This window comes from Candoia aspera, chromosome 1, assembly GCF_035149785.1.
Source record: "Candoia aspera isolate rCanAsp1 chromosome 1, rCanAsp1.hap2, whole genome shotgun sequence".
Taxonomy (NCBI): Eukaryota; Metazoa; Chordata; class Lepidosauria; order Squamata; family Boidae; genus Candoia; species Candoia aspera.
This window is the reverse complement of record NC_086153.1, coordinates 211,205,075-211,230,200: the sequence shown is the minus strand read 5'-3', so window position 1 is coordinate 211,230,200 and position 25,126 is coordinate 211,205,075. Positions and strand designations below refer to the sequence as shown.

Genomic DNA, 25,126 nt, shown 5'->3' with positions numbered 1-25,126 from the left:
ATGAATAAGAGCTATTTTTTCATGAGGTTCTCATAAGGCAGGAAATGGTGTCGTAGTTGCTGCAATTACTGTATATCAGCAGGACTGGTTTAATGAGTTAGATCCATAATAGTGATTCTCTGGCCCTTGCATGTGATTGTGTCATTGAGAAGCAGCCTGTAAACATATGGAATTGATTCAATGAAGAGCAGAAACTGAAGGTATATTAAATGGACACAGAAAGGAACTTACAGTAGATAACAGCCTGGGCCTTATGTTTTCTTAAAGACAGGAAACAAGAACATCAAAGAATAAACTATAGAAGCTACTGATTAAATGAATTGATTTTGTTTTCCTAAAATGGAAATGGTTGGTACAAAACAAAGTTTCTGTTCTAAGGGACCTAATTTACTTGATATATGACATACCTTCAGACAGGAAATAAACAAATTATAACTTCTTGGTACTAAATTTACATTATTGGGGCATTCAGCTATTGATTTATAGGTTCATCACCAAACACTTCTGTGATTAGAATAGATCAGATTAAAGCTACATACAGTAATGGAATGATTGATGTATAGCAGCTCACTTCTTTAAAACAAGGCATAAATATATTATAATCATCTCTTTAGGATTTATAATTGCCAGTATACAGATAACTTGCTTTCCATTAGTAGCTTGGAAATACAAAGATGTAAAGCCAGGGAGTTAAAGAAAAAACATCTATTTCTGTTTTATTGACTATTCTAAAGCCTTTGACTGTGTGGACCATAACAAATTGTGGCAAGTTCTTAGTGGTATGGGGATACCAAGTCATCTTGTCTGCCTCCTGAGGAATCTGTATGATGACCAAGTAGCAACAGTAAGAACAGACCAGGGAACAACGGACTGGTTTAAGATTGGGAAAGGAGTACGGCAGGGCTGTATACTCTCACCCTACCTATTCAACTTGTACGCAGAACACATCATGCGACAAGTTGGGCTTGAGGAATCCAAGGCTGGAGTTAAAATTGCTGGAAGAAACATTAACAATCTCAGATATGCAGATGATACCACTTTGATGGCTGAAAGCGAAGAGGAACTGAGGAGCCTTATGATGAAGGTGAAAGAAGAAAGTGCAAAAGCTGGCTTGCAGCTAAACCTCAAAAAAACCAAGATTATGGCAACCAGCTTGATTGATAACTGGCAAATAGAGGGAGAAAATGTAGAAGCAGTGAAAGACTTTGTATTTCTAGGTGCGAAGATTACTGCAGATGCTGACTGCAGTCAGGAAATCAGAAGACGTTTAATCCTTGGGAGAAGAGCAATGACAAATCTCAATAAAATAGTCAAGAGCAGAGACATCACACTGACAACAAAGGTCCGCATAGTTAAAGCAATGGTGTTCCCTGTAGTAACATATGGCTGCGAGAGCTGGACCATAAGGAAGGCTGAGAGAAGGAAGATCGATGCTTTTGAACTGTGGTGTTGGAGGAAAATTCTGAGAGTGCCTTGGACTGCAAGAAGATCAAACCAGTCCATCCTCCAGGAAATTAAGCCAGACTGCTCACTTGAGGGAATGATATTAAAGGCAAAACTGAAATACTTTGGCCACATAATGAGAAGACAGGACATCCTGGAGAAGATGCTGATGCTAGGGAGAGTGGAGGGCAAAAGGAAGAGGGGCCGACCAAGGGCAAGGTGGATGGATGATATTCTAGAGGTGACAGACTCATCCCTGGGGGAGCTGGGGGTGTTGACGACAGGAAGCTCTGGCGTGGGCTGGTCCATGAAGTCACGAAGAGTTGGAAGCGACTAAATGAATAAACAACAACAAATTTGCAAAAAGTAGCAAAATCTAACTTGCAATAAAAAATGTTCCTTCTACTAAGGGTAGACTCATGCCTTTACAACACAGAGGCTGCAGCAATATATTTTAGGTGGGGCTACCTTTGAAAAATTATTTGGAAACTGCATTGATACAGAATACTGTAGCCTGACTGTTAATGGATGGGAGCCTTTATAAGCATATGACTTTGGTTTTGTGGGCACTGCACTGGTTACAAATGGGTACAATTCAAAATATTAGATTTTACCTCTGAAGCCCTTCCAGGACCATCTCCTTTGAATGGAATTTGCCCACCCTGTTCACTCAACAGGGGAAGAGATGCTACAGTGTCTGTTCCCCAAGGAGTGGTGGGGTGGGGCTTAGTGGCAGTGCCATTGGAATAGTCTCTCTCCAGAGACCTGAATGATTCCAGACTTGCTGGCATTTGGAAAAGCAATAAAAAAACAAACTTTTGTTTCACACAAAAGTTGATGTCTGTGAGATGTTAAGAGGTGCTGGTTAGTTGCTACTGTTGATTTGTATTTTATCTGTATGGTTTTTGTTTTAATTTATAGTTTATCTCAGATAGTTTTATGGAAAGTTTTTAGTGGCATTGGTTTTTTTTTTTATATAAACCACCAGAAGCCATTCTGTGGAATGGTGATATATAAAAAATGTAATAAATAAATAGTATTAATAAAATGAATCCCTATATAGTAATGTTTTCAGAGCAAATAAAACATTTTGACTTTGCTATAATTCTGACTCCTATTACACAGGGGGACTCAATAAAGACTTCTTTATTTCTGATTGTAGATGCAGAAATTTATGTGGAACATTGCAGACTTTCCTAAAAGCATATTAATTCCTATATTAGAGCTTCTTTACTGAATGACCAGATGTCCTATATACCTTGCCTTGCTCCTATTTATCTTTTGTGTGTTGTAAGTCTGCTATACTCACCATGGGATGATGGCACAAAACAGTTTCTCTGTGTTGATTCCTTGATAGCAAGATAGTAAGCTTGGAATAGCTTACCACCTGGATAATTGCTGCAGTGAAACTGAAGACAGGAATATCCAGCAGTAGCATTAAGTCTTCACACAATGGCAGCAACCTATATAGTGTGCCTTAAAGATGATGTAGCAAGACCATTAAAAAGCTCATAATAGGTAGGTTATTCTTGACTCTCTCCTCATGGTAAATATCAATTTTGCACAACACCAGCCATTATGCACTAATAATATTTCTCCAGTCAATTAAGCTTAGTAATGCATGATATTGCTTTTTGCCATGCATGGCCAGAAATGCCATTTTTAGGACAGCACTGAGTAAGCCGGACCTTGTTGAATCTTACTACTTCCTGGCATTGTGTCATTTCTCTGTTGCTGAGATCTCTTTGCACTTTAATTGGATCTGGTTCAAAACATGATAGATTGGGCAACCATGGATAACTCCTGGAAATCAAAAATAGGACTCACATGGATACCACATCTTACATTGTCAGACTCTGATTGGTTTTTTTCTTAATGCTAATTTGACTGTGAATGTTCCTGCAGTATTGATTTCACAGAGATGAGATTATAGGAGAAAAAAATCAATGTTTCAAATATATGTTAATTTGTGTTGGCATTTTCTTATATGATAACTGCTGGTATGTTAAAGATTAACAGATATTGCATCTTATGATATTGGATTAATTATTCCAGTTAAACCTAATTTCCAGGTGGTTTACTCATTTGTTCTTATTATTTTAAGGCAATTATTCTATATTGTAACTACAGATCCCTTGGATTTCCTGTTAATTTATAATAGTTTAAAAGGACATAATAATGCAATTCACCAGTTACTGATGAACTGGCATATTTACATCTTAAATATGTTAGATTAAGTGATGTTGACCTACAGCATATTGCACATGTTTATAGAATCACTCATAGATTTTATAATGATTTGATATTTTACCTACCTTAAAATGAAGTAACAAATAATTTCAAAAGATTTTGCCACTGATCAGGCATGTATTGACTTTTCTTCTGTGAATATCACAATTCATTGCCTGAGATTTTAATACTGACAAAAGAGAAGTCAGATCCAATAGTCAATCTGTCTTGAAGTTCTCATTTTGTTAAAGCATTCTAAATGTTTTTGTTGCAAGCTCTCAATTCAAAGTGCTGATATTTTCTAGTCCATAGAAAATATTCCAAGTTAAACAACCATAAGAAGCTATAATATACAAAAATAATTACACAAAAATAAACAACAACCACAAAAAGAAAAAAAAAGTTTAAAAAGCTGTTTGGTTTCTAACTTTCTCCTACTTGTGCCTCTACCAATTTGCTGTGTGTACTGTATAAGCATTTAGGGCCCTTAGAAACTCTACTGTAAGTGTTTATATTTGCCTTGCTTCATACTATATTGTATATAGGAACCATTCTTGCTTGACTTAGAAGCTGTAGAATTTTAATAGCAATCACAGTACTAGTATTGTCTAGCTAATAGGAACAGGCTAGGTTTCCCTAACATGCTAGAATATGATAGCCTAACTGGTAGCACATTGTGTTGAGTAAGCTCAGTATCTTTAGTTTATGGTTCTATGTGGTTGAACAAACCTAAAAAACTAGGTTAATTCAATAAACAATAAGCATGCCTTAGCATGTTGCCTGGAACATAGCTTCCATTGAATAAAAAATTCCCCCTGGAACTTTGCTAATTTAATAGCTCCTTTGGGAATTATTAACAATGGTGCCCTTTCATGGACAGTTACATTTATTAATAAAGTCAATCTAAATCCAAGTGATTCTGAGAGAAAGTTTAGTGGAATCCAGTGGATTGTAAGAAAATAATGCATTGATATCAAAAGACTACACAAAGATGTATAAACACACTGAAGTTAAGTCACTTGTTGTGACTTTTGCTGCACGAACAGCCTGAAAAATGGCTAAGTATGAACTCTCAGTTAGTAGTAGTATAATTTATTGATTAGTCAGTTGACCATATCAAGAAACAATGGGCATTAGCCACAGTAAAATAGAATAAAATAAGGTAAAATAAAGTAAGATGAGATAGAGTAAGAAAAGATAAAATAAAGATAAAAGAATGATATAAAATTGTGTAAGATAAAATAGAATACAGAAACATAAGATGATACTAAAATACACAAACATGTTCTCTCAGAAGGTGGCACTTGGTCAAATCGTCCATATTGAATCATAGAACCCAGCTGGTCAAATCTTGCTCTGGTAAGGGCTATCCTATGGTACTGAGTCAGACCCATTGCCAGGTATTTTTCTGTTTAAAAAGACATTTTATTCTTGGCCAGCCATTTCAAGGACCTGAAGTTTGCAAGTGACTTGATGTTAGTTTGAGTGTCAACATCCAAGACTCTTTGAATATTGCCTTGGCCTTGTCTGGCTGAGAGTACATACTGTTTTGACAAGTCAAGCTGTGAGATGATTTTGAGAAGTTGATTTATCTATCTGGTGAGCTGAAGGGTGCCCATCTGTTCTTCAAGGCACATTTTTGGTAGCCTGTCAGGTTCCACTGCAAGACTTGACTTCTGCCAGTAGTTAAAGATCTTAATTCCTGTTAGCCTGTAAATGGAGTGGGTGCCTGTTTCAGCTCTGACTGCTGCTGCCATTGTCTTCCTATCATCTGCCAGAATAAATCTTAGAAAGGGTGGTTGATTTTGTTGTGGGGGGGTGCTCTGATAGGCTGTACAATTCTGGAATATATGTTAGCACCGGTACAATTTTTGCCTCGTGAACCTTTAAAATGGAGATCAGAGTGCTTGGGTGGTTATAACTGGGCACTTTAGCCAGCATTTTAGAGCTTGCTGTGGCTTTTACTGTTTGAAGTGGTTAGCCCTGTATCAGTAAAAACTACCCCTAAGTACGGGAAGGAGTCTATTTGTTCTATAAGCTCCCTATCCCTGTGCCAGTTTTATTTGGGCCATCTTTTTCCAAAAATCACCACTTTGGGTTTAGTCTTGTTAATGTTCAAAGAATTGGAGGCACAAGAGGCACCAAATTTTCCCATCAATCTTCTCAGGCCTAGCTGAGAGTATGCCATCAGAACCACATCATCTGCATACAAAAGGATGTTGATATGTCTGATAAGGATCTTTGGCATGTGAACATCAGTAGAATGGAGGAATCCTGAGATGCCACTGACATAAAGCTTAAACAACATGGGGCCAAGATGCATCCTTGTCTAACACCTATGTAAGTGGGTATGATCTGTGTGAGAGAGCCACTGACACCAGTGTGGACTTTCAGTCATGTATTTTTATAGAGGGCTTTTACCAGGTATAGAAGTCTGGGTTTCCATTTAGCTTGGCCAGCTTCTTTCATAAGGTGACTCTGTTTATGGAGTCAAATACTATGCTAAGATCTATCAAAGATGTAAACAGGTGTTTACCATCTGTTGCATATTTAGTAATAAGATGGTGTAGAATGAAACAGTTATCTTTTGTAGGATGCCCAGGTCTGAACCTGGCCTGTTCTTCCACTAATATGTTCTTCTCAATCACCAATCCTCTATTTTGCTCATGAGATGTGTTACATACATCTTAGCTGTTATATCAATAAGGCTTATGGGTCTGTAATTTTTAGGATCTTCCTTGTCTCCTTTTTGTGTATGGGAACTATAATGGAGAGTTCCCATCCTGCTGCAATATGGCTAGTGTTCTCTATATAAGTAAACAGCCCTGCCAGCAGTGGAGCCCACTGTGTGTCCTGAAGAGTTCTGAGGGTAGGAAGTCTTCAGCAGGTACTTTATTGGGTTATAGCAACTGGATAATATGTTTAATTTCTGTCAATGTCACTGGTGGCCAAAGAGGGAGGTTATCCAGGGTCAGAAGCTCAGTAGTCATATTTTCTTGATGATCTTTGTTGGATTTGGCAAATAAGTTAGTATAAAAATCCTCCCAAACTAAAGCTGAGATAGAGATAGCAAGTAGAAGCTTGTGCTCCTTCAGCATACCGGATTACTGAGTTAGACCCTTTCACTAACTTTTCTAGCTTCGACCAAAATGTAGTTGTGTATTGGGCCTTCTTTGTGACTGTTAATTTCTTGTAATTACATCTGAGCTTTAACATCTTGGCTTGATTGTTTGGTGTAGGGTTTCTCTGAACCAAACACATCACTACTCCTATGGCAGGGGTCCCTAAACATTTTCCCATCCCACCTCTCTTTAGCATAATCTTAATGTACACACCTCGCCTAAAATCCCAACACCAAAATGAACACAAATGAACAATGAAAACAATACAATGAATCCTTGGGAAAGGTGGATTTATTGTAACAGGGTAACTAAAAGGGAAGTTCACACCTCCCTTGGACTCTGTCTGCACCTCCCCAAGGGAGGGACACCTCACAGTTTGGGAAACCCTGCTTTAGGCAAATATGGAAAAAAAAGTTTTTCTCTTTCACAATAATTTTCACCCAGGACTAGGCCCTCTTAGAGTCCATAAAGCTAGAAATTGCCTTGGTGTCCACCTTAGACCATTTGAGCCTCCTGGCTTGCCTCTTATCTTATCATATAGTCTCTTATCATATAGTATGGGTAATCTTAAATTGGAACTGTCATAGAAGTTGCCTATAATTGGTTGATGATCCCTCATGCAGACTTGAATGTCTGAGAATAACTTGGTTTTGTCTCCTGAGATACATATTTAGTCCAGGACACTACTAGCATTCCTGGTGTGGGAAGTGAAAGGATATATAAAAGTGACTGTCTTTGCCTCCTAAGATATGAAGGTAACTCTTGCTTAATTTTTTTTAAATGGTTTAGAATTAGTATTTTTAAAAATACAATCAGGCAAAGAAAGATTTTTGTTGTTGTTTTTCATCAGCTTGAACACATAAAATTATTCCACGTTTTGAACTTTTAGGGATAGCTTTGCCTCAAAAAAAAAAAAAAGCTATGAGCACCAGATTCCTTGAGCTGGAAACATTTGGAATGTTAATCAGGACTGTATCTTGGTTAAGCTTCGGGAATAAATGTTTCACTTTCACTTTCCCATATATGAAGGATTTTTTACAGATTATGAGCACATCAAGCCCACTTTTTCTCTATATGGAAATAACTGTCTGAAGTTACTGATAATAATCCAAAAGACCTGGCTGTGGCTACAGTATGGACTCTTCAGTTGCCTTTAGGGAGAAAAAAAAGACCAGTTCTGTAATGGGACTTTCCATACCATTATTTATATTTGTATATCAACTATGTTCATCCTATGTTAAATAATTTCTATTTCACAGTATGTGGTTGCAGTTGATAATGATTCTTTTGCGACTTCCTGCTGTTGCAACTTCTACTTCAGGCTAATCACTAAGATTGCTGTCTACTTGATATCTATCTTCTACTAAGAATCTTTTTGTAGCATTAATATAGCAAAGATTTATTGCTGCAACCTGTTGCATTTCATTTCTTTTCTGATTTCAGCTCTACAACTTTTCCATTTTAGAAGAAAATTACCTATTTTTATTATTCTTAAAATAAATGCTACTTACTACATTTATTGCTGATATACTCCAGAACAGATTGTTGCCAACAGGCATTTCAAAACTATATCCAAACAAGTGACAGGACTTCAGCAACATGGCTAATAGTGTTTTTGTATAGTTGAAACTGAATCTGCTTGTGATGACAAAATACAGTGAGACTGATTTGCTTGTTTGCCAGTAAATTACCAGAATGATAAATTGTTTTGCAAAGAATTGTGCTGAAGGGCATATTAAGAAATGCATGAACCTCTTTGAAAGTGAATAGCTTGATGGTTAAAACAAGCTAATATTTATCTTACACTTTCAGCTATATGATTTTTTGAACCTGTAGGAAAAGGGCCACAGTATTCAGAAGTAAGGTGAATTGGGTTCTTGCCATTTTTGAGAGTTCCTAAATGAATATGTCAGAGGCAATTTTATTTTGGAAATAAGTAATAATAATTCCAAAAGTAGTCTTTATATCTAAGTATCACTGTCTGTTATTTTGAATTAAACATTATCTCATTGTGAAACAAGTTGGTTATAGTACTAGGCTGTGAAACCTAAAAATACCTTTTTCTTGACTTTTCTGCATTTCATGCTGCTCTGCATGAAGCTGGGCATTATGTCCATGCTTGATTTGGGGGAAGAAACACATAGAATGAAAAAATAGAGCATAGGATATTTACCTTTGCCACTAGGATGAGATAAAACCTGAGTTAAAATTATACAAGGAGAATGTATATTCTTTGCAGTACCATGTGTATTTAAGAGTGTTTGACTTAAACCTAAAATACCCTTTATTTATTGGTTTGAACATTCTTATATAGTTCTTCAGCTATTCCCTTGGACCCACTGAACCCCATTTCCCTTCTTGCTCATAAAACTTTTTTTCCTCCAAAATTTCTGGTTATTCATTCATTTATATCCTGACATCAGGATGGGGCAGTGCAGTAGACTAAGGGGGAACTCAGAAAGAAGATGTGATTGTTTTAGTTATACATGCAGTTACAGGCTTACAGGCTAAAGGGTATCAGTGCATGGGAAATGGGGATGCTTGAACAGAGATTTAGAGGCAGTCAGGGAGGAAGAATCCTATAGATGTTCTAGGCACAGGGGACAATGATGAGTGGGATCTTTGAAGGAACAAGAGAGCTTCATAGTGGAGGCTGGCAGAGATGAAAGAACAACTCTCATAAACACGGCAGTGATATTTCAAGTTGGAAAACAATGAGACAAGAGGTAAAGATTGTAGGCAGCTTCATGGAAAAGAAGTGTGATGAATGATGCCATGGACTGTAGATCTAATAAAGAATTTTCTTCAAAACAGCAGGTACTGTGATCCTTGTCAGAATTTTTTTCTTAAAAAAGCAACCAAATAATTAAAATAGATAACCTAAGCGAAATATAAGACATTTCATTTCTTCTGATTATTACATTATTGTTAGCTTGTACTCAGATGTGCCTTTGGTTGTTGCATTGAGAATCTGCCTAGAGTAATGCATTGGAAAACCCTCAGCTATTTAAAGGTATAAACTATACATTTTCTTTTTTCTTTTTCCTTTTGTGTTTTTTCTCTTTCTTACCGAAAGTGACTAGACCTGCTGAAAAGAAACTGTGTCCTTCTCCTGCTCCTCCTCCTTCTCAACTGTGTAGTATTCCATGTCCTCCTGAGTGTGTGGTTTCTTCCTGGTCAGCATGGGGCCCTTGCATTCATGAAGACTGCCAAGAAATTCAAGGAAGAAAAGGTGCATTTGAGTATAACTTTCAGCATAATGTGGGGGGGGGAGCATTTCATCAACCTGGTGCTCTACAGATGTACTGGATATGTCTTCGTCAGTTTCCCCTGATATGTTTGTCTTTCATACTTCTTATTCCCTTTATAAACTGTGCTTTCTTCCTGTATGTCCTAGTTTTCAGCAAACCTAGTTAATTTGCAAATCAGAATTGTAATCCATGATTAAATTAGCCCCACTTGGGTGTTTGACTTCGCATATTTTCTATTTCATAAGAAAGAAGTCTGAGTCCACATTCACTAACTGTCTAGCCCCATCTTCTCTCTCTATAGATCTGCTATTTAAAACTAGGATTTTAAGTTATGTGTAATGCCTACTCATACAGTGTAACTGTTCAGAACAGGAGTGTGTATGTCAAAATGGACAAGATGGTAGATGTGGCATCAGGTTGCAAGACCCACTCCTTTTGAGTGTATGCAGTGTTGATGCCCATACAAAAGGGTGGGGATTAGATCATATTACTGTGTTCACCATCTTACCTGCTTCACCTCTTTCTGCAGACACCACTGCTCCAAAGGTTCACCAGTGCAGGGAGATAAGTGCCTTTCCACCTATTTAACAAATGTGAAACTTTTTTAAAAATGGATTTTTTTAAACATCGAAGTGGAGTGGCCCTGCCTGCACTCTGATCACTCCAACTTTATGTTTGCATAAAGTGAACCTAGGAACCAGTGAAGGCATCAGTGGGAGTATGATTGTGCAACTACCCATTCCCTCAGGAGCTGAATATTCTATGAAAAGGATTCTATTATAGTAGAGTTTGTTATTGAGCAAATTAAATAAATATAGTCTTTTTCATAATAATGCAAGTAGGTAGATATGATGAAGAAGCAATCATGTTGCCAGCTAGCCTATCCTTTCTCAATACAAATGTGGCACATGCTAATGTATAATTTCCTACATCAGAAATTGTGAGGGATAATCAGAAAGTTTAAATGGAAAAATATACGTATCAATCAGTCCTCTTTTCTGGAGTGCACAAGCATGATTTGATAGTCTTTAGAATGTGCAATGTAACTCAAGAGATTTTTAACAGTACCTTTTTGTCATTTCATTGTAAATATGCAAGACAGCTTAAAAGTTAGCAGAGTTGTCTAACCAAAGACCATGAGCTACAAATGTGAGAAAATATATTTCTAACCTATATTATATTTGTTCATCTTTAAGATGGATTGACATTTGGAAATCATTCAGTATTCTTTCTTCCCTCTTATTTTAGTTACTTGCTTTTTACTCCCCTCTTAGGTTTTAAAATGAGGCACAGATACATTGTTGGGGATTCCATTGGCAATTCTGACAACTGCCCACATTTGATAGAATCTATTCCATGTGACAATCCAATGTGTTACGACTGGAGTATTTCAGAAGGAATCTGTTTCCCTTATAATGGAATATGTGGACAAGGAAACCGTGTGTTATATGCCCAATGCAAGAACAACAACGGTATGTAGCTCAAAGATATTTCATTTAAATATATATTACATTAATATTCAAAGAGGTTATATACTGTCTATCTTCTAGAAAGAATGCCATGATGCACACCTTTCCTTCTAAAGATCAGATATGGATTTTACTAAAGTTTATGGCTTTATTATGCTCCATGTTTTTGTCTTGTGCAAGTGTGCTGCTTAATATTTAATCGGTTCCTTATAGCACATCATTCTACCCTCTTTGTGGGCTTCCACAAAACCTTAATTGCCTCAGTAAAAGAAAAAGGGAGATCCCCACAGGGAAAATTTCAGGGCTGAGGCCTACTTTACAGTGGGTTGCCACAGAGATTTAGCTCAACATGTGTAACTGATAGTTATATTGGCCACAGGCAGGAGGTGTTTCTGTGAATAGGATGGAGATTGGACACTACTGGGCTACAAGTAGAATCTGTACAGTGGAAAAAGGCAGGCTGGGGATAAAATACTTGATTTTGTAAACAAAGTCACATAAGGTAACACAATACCATGGGAAGAACATTGCTGTTACTGAATGCAGTGCAATGCAGTGCCAAGACTACTGGGCTTCATGAGGTTTGGAAGGAAAACTAAATGTTATAAAACTGTGGCTTCAGCTTATTGCTTTTAGTCCAGTGCTATGATTTAGATCAGTGTTTCTCAACCTCCATGACTTTAATATGTGTGGACTCCAACTCCCAGAATTCCCCAGCCAGAATGACTGGCTGGGGAATTCTGGGAGTTGGAGTCCACACATCTTAAAATTGCAGAGGTTGAGAAACACTGGTTAGATCATAAAAACCTAAGCCCTGCTGGATTAGTTTGTAGGCTTCTCTAGTCCACCATTCTGTAACACTCTCTAGCAAATAGGATGTATTGGGGAAGTTGTTAAACTTGGACTGGAGGACAAGAGCTCTCTTCCACTACCACTTCCACACAAATGGTATAGAAGGCATGCTGACTATGATTCAGGAGGTGGTAAACAGCCATCAGTATTAAAAGCCATTGAGCCTCCATAAACCTGGTTGAACACAAAATTGGCTGCCATTATCATAGCTGCTGGCAGCAAATTGCACAGTTTAAATATGAGCTGTGTGAAAAACCATTTTCTTCTGTTGGTTCTGAATTCCCATGCAGTTAACTTCAGGAGATGACCTCAAATTCTAAAAAAATTGTTTGTGTGTAAGAGAGAGAAAAACTTCTTTTTTTCTATATCTGTCTAAAGCAGGATTTCGCAAACTGTGAGGTGTCCCTCCCTTGTGAAGGTGTAGATAGAGTCCAGGAGAGGTATGAAGAACCTGTTAGCTGTACATTGTTGCAATAAATCCACCTTTTCCACAGTTTCAATTGCATTGCTTTCATTGTTCGTTTGTGCTCATTTTGGTGTTTGGATTTTTAAGCAAGGTGTGTACATTTAGATTACACTACAGGAAGTTTTGATGACAAAAATTTTAGGAACCCTTGCTCTAAAGAGAGCTGTTGCCATTGGTATTGCCCTGCTAGGTCAGCGCTAATGGGGCTAAAGACAGGCTGCTGCTCATGGTTCCACCTCTCATTAAGCAACTTGTAGAAATAAAGTTGCTGTAGTCTCACTGACATGATTATACTTATAGCTCTGAGTGTGACAATCCTTTTTTTAATAATAATTTTATTGAACGTTACAATTAAAAAGATACAAACTAATACGAACTAAAAAATTAAAAGAGTAAAAAGAAAAAATAGAAAGTGCAAAAAAGAAGAAAAAGGTAAGAGAAAGAGAAAAGAAAGAAAAAAGAAAGAACATAGTAAAGAAAAGGAAAAGAAATATATAAAGACTTCCCCCTTCATCACAAGTATAAACAGTTTTGATAACTTACCACCTTCTCTTTAAATACAACAAAAGATCACTTCTTCCCATATCCCATCTCTTACCTATAAACAAATATTTAAAGCCTCATCATTCAATCCTGGTCAGCAAAATCCATTAAGGGTTATCCATTAAGGGTTATCCATTAAGGGTTATCAGAGATAACAAAATATCTATTTTTTCATAAGAACTTTATTAATTTTCAAAGTATAATTAAAATACAAAATATAGACTACAGAAAAGCTAGAGCATAGGACTAAAGAAAAAAGAAAACTATAAAAGTACAAGCAGATAGAAAACAGAAACAGAAAGTGACTTCCAACTTTCTCCAATATGGATATGAATAAGTTTACAAATATAATCTCTTACCATTGATTAAACTTTAGTAACATTATTTCTATCAAAACATGCCATTTAATCACTAAAACACAAAATCAAAGCTTCATTTTTTTCTAACACAAGCAAGTAATCTAAAAGTGGTTGCCAAACAGAAATAAATCCAGAAACAATGTTTTCTCTTATTAACTCTGTTAATTTAGCCATTTGGGCCAAATCCATTAGTTTAATAATCCAGTCTTCCACTGTAGGTATTTGTGGATCTTTCCATTGTTGTGCTGCTGTATTGTATCTCAAGCTGCTTCTCCATCAAACCCAAGAGGAACAGTTCTGTGTTGTTGTTGTTTTGTAAGTCCACTTTGAGGATCTTTTGAATATCAGCACATATTTGGTCCCAAAAGTTTTTGGCCTTCTCACAAGTCTACCAAAGATGATAAAAAGTTCCTTCACCCTGTAAACTTTTCCAACAAACATCCGTTACACCATTTTTGACAACTTATCAGGAGTTAAATACCAGCGATACATCATTTTATAAAAATTCTCCTTTAAGTTATCATTCAAAGTAAATTTCAAACTTCTGTTCCACATGTTCTCCCATTGCTCCAACATAATATTGTATCCAAAATGCTTAGCCCATTTAATCATACATTCTTTGATATGTTCATCTTCTAAATTCATCTGTAACAACAGTTTATACATCTTTGTAATAACATGTTTTATTTTATTTATTTATTTATCATATTTTTATCACCACCCATCTCCCACATACGGGGAACTCTGGGCGGTTCACAATAAAACAGTTTAAAATTCAATAAAATCATAAATAATATCCTTAATCTATAAATATCAATATCAATAAATAAATATAAAATGTAATGAGATCCAAGTAATGGCAGATCTAATACCACCCAAAGGGGAATAAGACCGGCCTCGGCAGAACTAGGGAGCCAACCAACCCCAAGAGTGGCTCTTCCTCTCCCCACTCCAGGCATGGTGACAAAACCAGGTCTTCAACCATTTCCTGAAGTCCAAAAGAGAAGAGGCTAGCCTCACTTCCAGGGTCAGGGTGTTCCAAAGGGCAGGAGCTGCTGCAGAGAAGGCCCGCCTCCTGAACCCTGCCAGATGGAATTCTCTTGCGGACGGGGTCCACAGCATGCCCTCTCTGCATGAGTGTGTGGGACGGGTTGATGTAACAGGGATGAGACGGTACCTTAGGTAACCTGGACCCATGCCATGTAGGGCTTTAAAGGTGATAACCAACACCTTGAATTGGACCTGGAAGCAAACTGGCACCCAGTGCAGCTCGTGCAGCAATGGGGTAATATGTGCTGATCTTGAAGCACCCAAAATTGCCCGTGCAGCTGCATTTTGGACCAGCTGTAACTTCCGGATACTCTTCAAAGGTAGCCCCATGTAGAGCGCATTACAGTAGTCCATATGGGAGATGACCAGGGCATGGGTGGCCATTCGAAGGGCCTCTCACTCCAGGAAGGGGCATAACTGGTGTAAAACACGAAGTTACGCAAAGGCCCTTCTGGCCACACTGCCACCTGCTCTTCGAGCAGGTGTCGTGAGTCCAAGAGGACCCCCAAGTTACATACGGGGTCTGTCTGGGGCAGTGCAACCCCATCCAAGACTAAAGATGGTAAATTCCTAGAGCAGAGGGGCCGTCAATCCACGGCCACTCCATCTTACCAGGGTTCAGCTGAAGCCTGTTGTCCCCCATCCAGGCCCCCACAGCCCCCAGGCACCTGGAGAGAGCAGTCACAGCATCATTGTAGATGTAGATGTATAACTGAGTATCATCAGCATATTGATGATACCTCATTCCGTGGAGACGGATGATCTCACCCAGTGGTTTCATGTAGATGTTGAAAAGGAGAGGAGAGATTACCGACCCCTGTGGCACCCCACAATGTTCATTATTTATGCAGAGTTCCATTTCAAATTGAGTTTTGTTTCATTTGTTGTTTATTCGTTTAGTCGCTTCCGACTCTTCGTGACTTCATGGACCAGCCCACGCCAGAGCTTCCTGTCGGTCGTCAACACCCCCAGCTCCCTCAGGGACGATTCCGTCACCTCTAGAATATCATCCATCCACCTTGCCCTTGGTCGGCCCCTCTTCCTTTTGCCTTCCACTCTCCCTAGCATCAGCATCTTCTCCAGGGTGTCCTGTCTTCTCATTATGTGGCCAAAGTATTTCAGTTTGGCCTTTAATATCATTCCCTCAAGTGAGCAGTCTGGCTTTATTTCCTGGAGGATGGACTGGTTTGATCTTCTTGCAGTCCAAGGCACTCTCAGAATTTTCCTCCAACACCACAGTTCAAAAGCATCTATCTTCCTTCGCTCAGCCTTCCTTATGGTCCAGCTCTCGCAGCCATATGTTACTACGGGGAACACCATTGCTTTAACTATGCGGACCTTTGTTGTCAGTGTGATGTCTCTGCTCTTAACTATTTTATCGAGATTTGTCATTGCTCTTCTTCCAAGGATTAAGCGTCTTCTGATTTCCTGACTGCAGTCAGCATCTGCAGTAATCTTCGCCCCTAGAAATACAAAGTCTTTCACTGCTTCTACATTTTCTCCCTCTATTTGCCAGTTATCAATCAAGCTGGTTGCCATAATCTTGGTTTTTTTGAGGTTTAGCTGCAAACCAGCTTTTGCACTTTCTTCTTTCACCTTCATCATAAGGCTCCTCAGTTCCTCTTCGCTTTCAGCCATCAAAGTGGTATCATCTGCATATCTGAGATTGTTAATGTTTCTTCCAGAGATTTTAACTCCAGTCTTGGATTCCTCAAGCCCAGCTTGTCGCATGATGTGTTCTGCGTACAAGTTGAATAGGTAGGGTGAGAGTATACAGCCCTGCCGTACTCCTTTCCCAATCTTAAACCACTCTGTTGTTCCGTGGTCTGTTCTTACTGTTGCTACTTGGTCGTTATACAGATTCTTCAGGAGGCATACAAGATGACTTGGTATCCCCATACCACTAAGAACTTGCCACAATTTGTTATGGTCCACACAGTCAAAGGCTTTAGAATAGTCAATAAAACAGAAATAGATGTTTTTCTGAAACTCCCTGGCTTTTTCCATTATCCAGCGGATATTGGCAATGTGGTCTCTAGTTCCTCTGCCTTTTCTAAACCCAGCTTGTACATCTGGCAATTCTCGCTCCATGAACTGCTGAAGTCTACCTTGCAGGATCTTGAGCATTACCTTACTGGCATGTGAAATGAGTGCCACTGTTCGATAGTTTGAACATTCTTTAGTGTTTCCCTTTTTTGGTATGGGGATATAAGTTGATTTTTTCCAGTCTGATGGCCATTCTTGTGTTTTCCAAATTTGCTGGCATATAGCATGCATTACCTTGACAGCATCATCTTGCAAGATTTTGAACAGTTCAGCTGGGATGCCGTCGTCTCCTGTTGCCTTGTTATTAGCAATGCTTCTTAAGGCCCACTCAACCTCACTCTTCAGGATGTCTGGCTCTAGCTCACCGACCACACTGTCAAAGCTATCCCCGATATTGTTATCCTTCCTATACAGGTCTTCTGTATATTCTTGCCACCTTTTCTTGATCTCTTCTTCTTCTGTTAGGTCCTTGCCATCTTTGTTTTTGATCATACCCATTTTGGCCTGGAATTTACCTCCAATGTTTCTAATTTTCTGGAAGAGGTCTCTTGTCCTTCCTATTCTATTGTCTTCTTCCACTTCCACGCATTGCTTGTTTAAAAATAATTCGTTATCTCTTCTGGCTAACCTCTGGAATTTTGCATTTAATTGGGCATATCTCCCCCTATCACTGTTGCCTTTTGCTTTCCTTCTTTCTTGGGCTACTTCTAGTGTCTCAGCAGACAGCCATTTTGCCTTCTTGGTTTTCTCTTTCTTTGGGATGTATTTTGTTGCCGCCTCCTGAACAATGCTGCCAACTTCTGTCCAGAGTTCTTCCGGGACCCTATCTACTAAGTCCAGTCCCTTAAATCTATTCTTCACCTCCACTGCATATTCCTTAGGAATATTAGTGAGCTCATATCTAGCTGATCTGTGGGTCTTCCCTAATCTCTTTAGTCTGATCCTAAATTGTGCAAGAAGAAGTTCGTGATCTGAACTACAGTCAGCTCCAGGCCTTGTTTTTACCGACTGTACAGATGTCCGCCACCTTTGGCTGCAAAGGATGTAATCAATCTGATTTCGGTGTTGTCCATCTGGTGAAGTCCATGTATAAAGCCGTCTCTTAGGTTGTTGGAAGAGAGTGTTTGTTATGCAGAGTGAATTGTCTTGGCAAAATTCTATCAGCCTATGTCCTGCTTCATTTTGTTCTCCCAGGCCATACTTACCTGTAATTCGAGGTGTCATTTGACTGCCCACCTTAGCATTCCAGTCTCCTGTGATGAAAATAACATCTCTTTTAGGCGTATTGTCCAGTAGGTGCTGCAGATCCTCATAGAACTGCTCTACTTCAGCTTCTTCAGCATTTGTGGTTGGGGCGTATATTTGGATCACTGTGATGTCAGATGGCTTGCCCTGAATTCGAATTGAGATCATTCTGTCATTTTTTGGGTTGTATCCAAGCACTGCTTTAGCCACTTTACTATTAATTATGAAGGCTACTCCATTTCTTCTGTGGTCCTCTTGTCCACAGTAGTAGATCTGGTGGTCATTTGATGTGAAGTGGCCCATTCCAGTCCATTTCAGTTCACTGACGCCCAGAATGTCTATCTTTAATCTTGACATCTCACCAATAACCACATCCAATTTGCCCTGGCTCATAGATCTGACATTCCAGGTTCCGATGGTGTGTTGATCCTTAGAACATCGGATTCGCCGTTCACCACCAGCACCGTCGGCCGCTAGCCGTCCTTTCGGCTTTGAGCTAGCTGCGTCATCACGTCTGGGGCTAGTTGAGCTCATCCTCTGTTCCTCCCCAGTAGCATTTTGACCATCTTCCGACCTGGGGGTCTCACCTTCCGATGGTATACCGACATATCTCTGGTTGTACTGATCCATTTAGTTTTCACGGCAAGAATACTGGGGTGGGTTGCCATTACCTTCCCCAGGGATCGCATTTAGTCTGACCTCTCTGTCATGACCTTCCCGTCTTGGGTGGCCCTTCACGGTTTAGCTCATGGCATCATTGAGGTGCTCAAGCTCCAGCACCACGACAAGGTAACGATCCTTTGCTGAAGTTTGTTTCATTAACAAATTTAAAATTCTTTTCATCTACTTTAAAATGTTCTGACAGTTGCACATATGTAAACCAATGACATGTAAAGCCTTCCAACTCTAGCATTTTCCTTGCTTTAAGCTCTGGTTCACCCTCTTCAAAATTTAACAAACCTTTATACTTTAACCAACTTGTTCCCCTCAAGTTTTCTCTTCTAACAAATGCTTCATGAGGTGACAACCATAGTGGTACATTAGGAGACAGTCTTGCTTTATATTTGTTCCAAACCCTCAGAATGGCACCCCTAACAAAGTGATTTTTAAAATTGTTATTAACTTTAACTTTATCATACCACAAATAGGCATGCCACCTAAATCTCAATTCATGTCCTTCAAGTTGTAATAGTTTTCTGTTCTTCAACATTATCCATCCCTTCATCCAAAGCAAACAACAGGCATCAAAATACAATTTTAAATCAGGCAAACCCAAACCTCCTCGTTCTTTGGAATCTTGTAACAATTTATATTTAATTCTTGGTTTCTTGCCTTGCCAAATGAACTTAGAGATATCCTTCTGCCATTGTTTAAATGGTAAATCTGTTGACAAAATCGGTATAGTCTGAAAAAGAAACAGCATGCTAGGCAAAACATTCATCTTAATCACAGGTATTCTCCCCAGAAGAGACAATTGTAATTTTTTTCCATCTTAGCAAATCCTTTTTCACATCATTCCAAATTTTAACGTAATTATTCTGAAACAATGTACTATTCTTAGTTGATAAGATCACCCCCAAATATCTAACCTTTTTTTCAATTTTGAAACCAGTATTACCCATCAACAATTCTTGATTGGACAAGATCATATTTTGGTTAACATTTTTGTTTCTTGTTTATTTACTTTAAGAACTGCCAATGACCCAAATTCTTTAAGTTTCTTCATCAGCTGTCCTGCAGTATCCAAAGGGTCCTGTAATATCAAAATTAAATCATCAGCAAAAGCCCTTAGTTTAAAAACTTCCTTTTTTAACCTTTAAGCCCTTTATTTGTTCGTCTCTTCTAATATTTCTATTAAAAACTTCCAGCACCAAAATGAAGAGCAAAGGTGACAAAGGGCATCCTTGTCTTTTTCCTTTTTGTATGTGACATGGTTCAGTTAACTCATCATTCACAATGATACTTGCCTTCTGAGGTGTATAAATTGACTTACTTCTCTGGATAAGATGTTCTCCAAAGTCTATAATTTCCAAGACTTTAAACATAAAATTCCAAATTATCAAAGGCTTTCTCTGCATCTAAGATAAGAGCTGCCTGACACTCATTATGATATTGTTGATATTCTATAATGTCCAAAACAACTCTTACATTGTCTTTTAGCCTTTTGGGTGAAAAAACCACATTGGTCTTGGTGAATGGATTTCTGTAGAATTTTCTTCATTCTTTTAGCCAGTACTGAAGCGAATATTTTATAGTCATTGTTCAGCAATGAAATTGGTCTGTAATTCTTAATTAAAGAAGGGCCTTGTTCTTCCTTTGGTAGGAGTGCAATATTAGCTTCTTTCCATGGATCTGGCATTGCAGAACCTAACAAAATAGAGTTCATCAATCTTTTAAAAGGCTGAAGAATCTGATCCTCAAAACATCTATAATATATTGCCGATAGACCATCAGGTCCTGGTGCTTTTCCCGATTTAGTTCTTTTTATGGCTTCGGCTATTTTAAAAGTAGTTATAGGGTTATTCAATATAAGTTTCTGTGACTGTGATGTTTTGGTAAATTTTGTTTATTCAAATATTCATCTATCATCTCCAAAGAGACTTCTTGGTTTTTTATACAAGTTAGAGAAAAACTGTGAAATGCTTTCTTAATGTTCTCATTATCCAATAATTCCACATTTCCTTCTTGACTCTTTAATATCATTTTCTTCTCTCTTTCTTTCCTCAATTTATATGCTAACCATCTTATTGGCAAATTCAAAATATCTCTGTTTTGCATATTTTAACTTTGTTTCTATTTCTTTCACAGTCAACATTGACACTTGATGATGTAATGACTTAAGTTGATAGACAATATTGTTATCTGATGTTTTTTTCTGTAACTTAGTTTCTTTCAACTTAATCTGGTCCAAAATTGTTTGTAGCTTTTGCTGAGATTTTTTCTTAAGACTATGGTTATGATAAATTAAAAAGTCACCTTTTAACCGCTTTACTAGTATCTCACACAGTTTTTAAATCTATTTCATTATCAAAGTGAATATCAAAAAAATCATTTAATTTCCTTTTACAGTCTTCTACAACCTTTTCTTTTTGTAGAATAGATTCATTCAATCTCTGTCTATATGACCTAATTTTTTTCTTTACTGTCATGCTTACAGGACTATGATCAGAAAAAATCTTTGGTAGAATATCCACTTTAGAATCTTTATTCACCAAGACTCTTGAAATCCATATCATATTGATTCTTGGAAAAGATTTATGTCTCTCTGACATAAATCAGAGAGACATAAAATATCTATTTTAACCTTGATCAAATAAACCAACTTTATATTCCATACTTTTATTTTTTAACAATCTTAATCTTTAATCCCTTCAAATAATGTCCCAGAACTTGATTTCTTTTCATTTTTTTTAATCTCAAAATCATTCAAAACTTTAACTGGTCTCTTTTGTAAATCCAATATAGAAAGTCACTCTTTTGGTTTATTATTTGAATATCCCTTTTAATTATTAAGATATCAGCCAGTTTCATTTTTATATCCAGTGTTGCATTTTTTCCCATATTATTCTTGTAGCCTATCATTTTAAAATCCACTTTCAAATCAGTCTCAGTTTTGTCTGATAAAACTTGTTCCTCTTCCATAACATCTTTTAAACACACTCTATCTATAATGGCAGACACTCTTAAAATTATCTTCTGGGTCCTTTGTTCACAAATATCCTTCAATGGGTCCAATGATAAAGTATTTTGCTCCGTTCTGTATTAGTAAGTCAAATTTCAGTGTTCTTCTCCTTTAATTGTAATCTTTAGTTCCTTCTAGTTCCCTCTAGTGTCCAACCTTCAAAGTCCCATCCTATCATGTTTTGTTTTAAGAGTTCACAACAACAGCATTTTCCCATGGGAAGGATTCTTGTAATTAATTTCAAAATCTTATTTTAAATCCTTCTGGACTATTTATCTGTTTATAACTTTCCAAAATCAACATTCTAATCACCTTTTTACTTATACTTACACTTATATTTGAAACTTTGCTTGCCTTACACTTATATTTAAAACTTCTTTTGCTAAGGATTGAAGGGAACTCACCAGGCATTATGAAACTTGTTGCTCCAAAGGTTCTTAATAGTTGAATAGCAGTTAAGAAGCAATTTCCAAAAGTGATGAAGAAATGAAGGCTAGCAAACTTTGTGTCCATATAGGCTATATTATGGCTGTGAGCTTGATTGAAATCCCTTGACTCCCAGCTGCTCGACTCACAAGCCGACCACAAAAACCTCAGTTCCTGCAATCTACTTCATGAGGAACATCTGTCCGGAGTACACATGGGCGATCTCATGATCTCTCCTTTTTCTGGAGAGACTCCGCTGGCCAGAATTTGCCATCTGGCTGCCAATATCCGCTGCAATGCCATCCCCACTCCTTCAGGGAGTTTGCCATGAAACTTCAGCAGAAGTCCAAGAGTGACAATCCTTTGAATATAAACAGAATTATCTCTGTGCTGTGTCAGATATGTTTATAATAAGGCAGTAGATTATTTTTTTTTTGTGAGCGCATTGTGATTTCCTTCCAGGAATACATAACCTTTATCAAAGAGGTGCATCAACATTTGTGTCCCTTTCTAACCATACTCTGTATGCACACACACAAGATTTAATGTAAGATTTCATGACTCATTAAAGAATAGTTTGCCCCAAAATCTGAACTGGGAAACTGGTTTCAGTGCTTTCTCCAAACCAAGATTGTAAAATATGGTGTGACTATCAGTTTTCCATTTTATAAGGATAGCTCAAGCCATAATTTCCCTCGTTAAATGTCATAAGAAACTGTGATTTACAGTCTTTTAATCCTAGTATCTGAGAGGAAGTGGGAATACATGGACATGAGCTTCAGTGTCAATCACTAAATTTTATCCTTTGAAGTCAACACAGTGCTGCCTATAAAACCAGGACAGTAGAAGTCTTTTAAATGAACAGATTTTCCCCTTTTTGCACATTAGTAAACACCATGCTTCTAATACTTACATGCTCTTTTTTCCCCCCAGTCTCATTACAACACTTTTTTAAAAAATCAAGTAATACGATTTGTGTTACCAGATTCTGATGATATGTAAATGAAAACATTGTGCTGAGTAACATGATATTTACACTGTAGCATTTCAGACTGAGAGGATGTTCAGTTTTCAGCTCATTAATAATGAATAAGCTACATTTTCGTGTGAAGTTGACTAACAAGTTGCAGCTGTTGTTTCCCTACATACACTTTGCACCCATCCCAGAGCTTAATCATTTTTTATGAAGTGACTATTGTCAGATCACAGGATTGTTTTACAGAAGGGCCTATTCTTCTGTTTTTAATCAAATGAATATTACAGTATAACTAATTCTATCCTATTTAAATTGGAAAAGTGCTTCCGGTGCCTTAGTGTAAACATCACATCGGAAATATTTCCAGGAAGGAACAAGTGAGACTGATTATCAAACTGTCAAGATTACTAGGTGAAATGTGAATCTTTCTATTCTTATTCCCCCCTTCTCTATTTTCAGCAGTACTGTATTAACCAGAGCTTCATTGACTTTACAGTATGATCCACTGAAATAAAAATATAAGGAGTTAATTCTGCCATGTTAATAAATTGCTGTGGACGTTTCTCTGTGTGGTCCAGCAAAGCTTCATCAGTGCAGCAGTCCAAAAATGGGGGTTGCCTCACTGTATTTATAATCTGTGGGGGTTTGAATTCTGTGTGGTGGTTGAATGCTTCTTGGGAAGTGATGAAAGAAAAGTTGCATTGATGGAGCTTTGCTGGAATGTATAGAGAAATGTCTGCAGCACTCGTGATCTACACTTCGGTGCAGACCTTCCTGAGCCTGGAGAACCCCAAAGGAAGTATGCACAGAGAGTCTGGGCTACCAGTATTCCAAGAGGTAACTAAGAATAAAAATAATAAAGCATCAGGATATTCCTAAAATAATTTTACAAATCTATATTCAAAGCAACAACAACAAATAATTGCAAAGCACTGGTCTTTTGGACTCAGGATAAAATTTTAATATGAGGACCAAAATTAATTCCTAAGTTGGATCTTAGCTTGTATGTCACTGTGTATGAGTTGGGCAACCATATAAATTTGTTGAATAAAATAAAATAAAAATAAATCTTAGCATTGAATTAATGCTCATAGAAAAAAACAGAAAATGAATTTCCTATATGCACTGGTCTTCTGGAAGGAAAACTCATTATTAAGCAATTGGGGCATACTGAATCCCTTTCATATTTTAATATGAGCCTATATTTTACCTTGACAATTTCCCTTCTCTCTTCTTTCCTCTTCTGTTAACACTGTGGATGTCCAATATTTCCCAAGAATGTTTGTGTTAACCCTTGTTTGGGAAATAAAAATGATATTAAAAACTATATCAATAAAATCTTTTCCCCCACTTCTTTTATTATCAATCATTTCCAGCAAATGGACCTACTGGAATTATTGGCACTAATGTCAATCTTCAATGGGTTTTATAGCTAGGCTTTTTTTTTCTTGGTTTTTGTAAATACATTCTTGCTGAAAACTTGAAATCCTTCAGTAGATTCAATTCTGGGGCCTAGATTGATAACATTATAGTAGCCTATTCCATTTTTACTTTCCTAACATAAGAGCACATTACTTTGTAAGTTAGGCTGAGAGATAGTGATCGGCTAAACTCACTCAGCTTCGCTAATGAAAGGAAATATATGCCATATAACTTCATTTAATTTTCAGTTTATACCAGTTGATGGAACTTCTTTTTTTTAATGATTTTTTTTTATCTCCCCAAACAAGCCCAATAAGTATTGTCAGCTTACTGCAATTGTATTGTACTTTGTACAGTTGTAATGCACATAGTGGCATCTGTCTCTGTGCTTTTTTTTCTTTTTAAGTCAGTCATATTTTTGTTGCTGTTACATGTACCAGGCTTTAAAAAGCAGCTGGTAGTTTTTAACTGCTGGAGGAGAGACAGAATGATGAATTCCTTCTCATGCAAACAACTGCGACCTGAAATCCTGACATTAAGACTCA

The 25,126-nt window shown here is 37.5% G+C and overlaps 1 protein-coding gene across 1 annotated transcript in view; it reads left to right on the top strand.

Moving 5' to 3' along the window:
• Positions 1–25,126, top strand: part of THSD7B (thrombospondin type 1 domain containing 7B) — a 456,317-nt gene that overhangs the window by 139,352 nt on the left and 291,839 nt on the right. The window contains exons 5-6 of the mRNA XM_063318405.1: positions 9,871–10,026; positions 11,320–11,517. Of these exons, the coding sequence (XP_063174475.1) occupies positions 9,871–10,026; positions 11,320–11,517 (354 nt within the window). The remainder of the gene's footprint in view (positions 1–9,870; positions 10,027–11,319; positions 11,518–25,126) is intronic.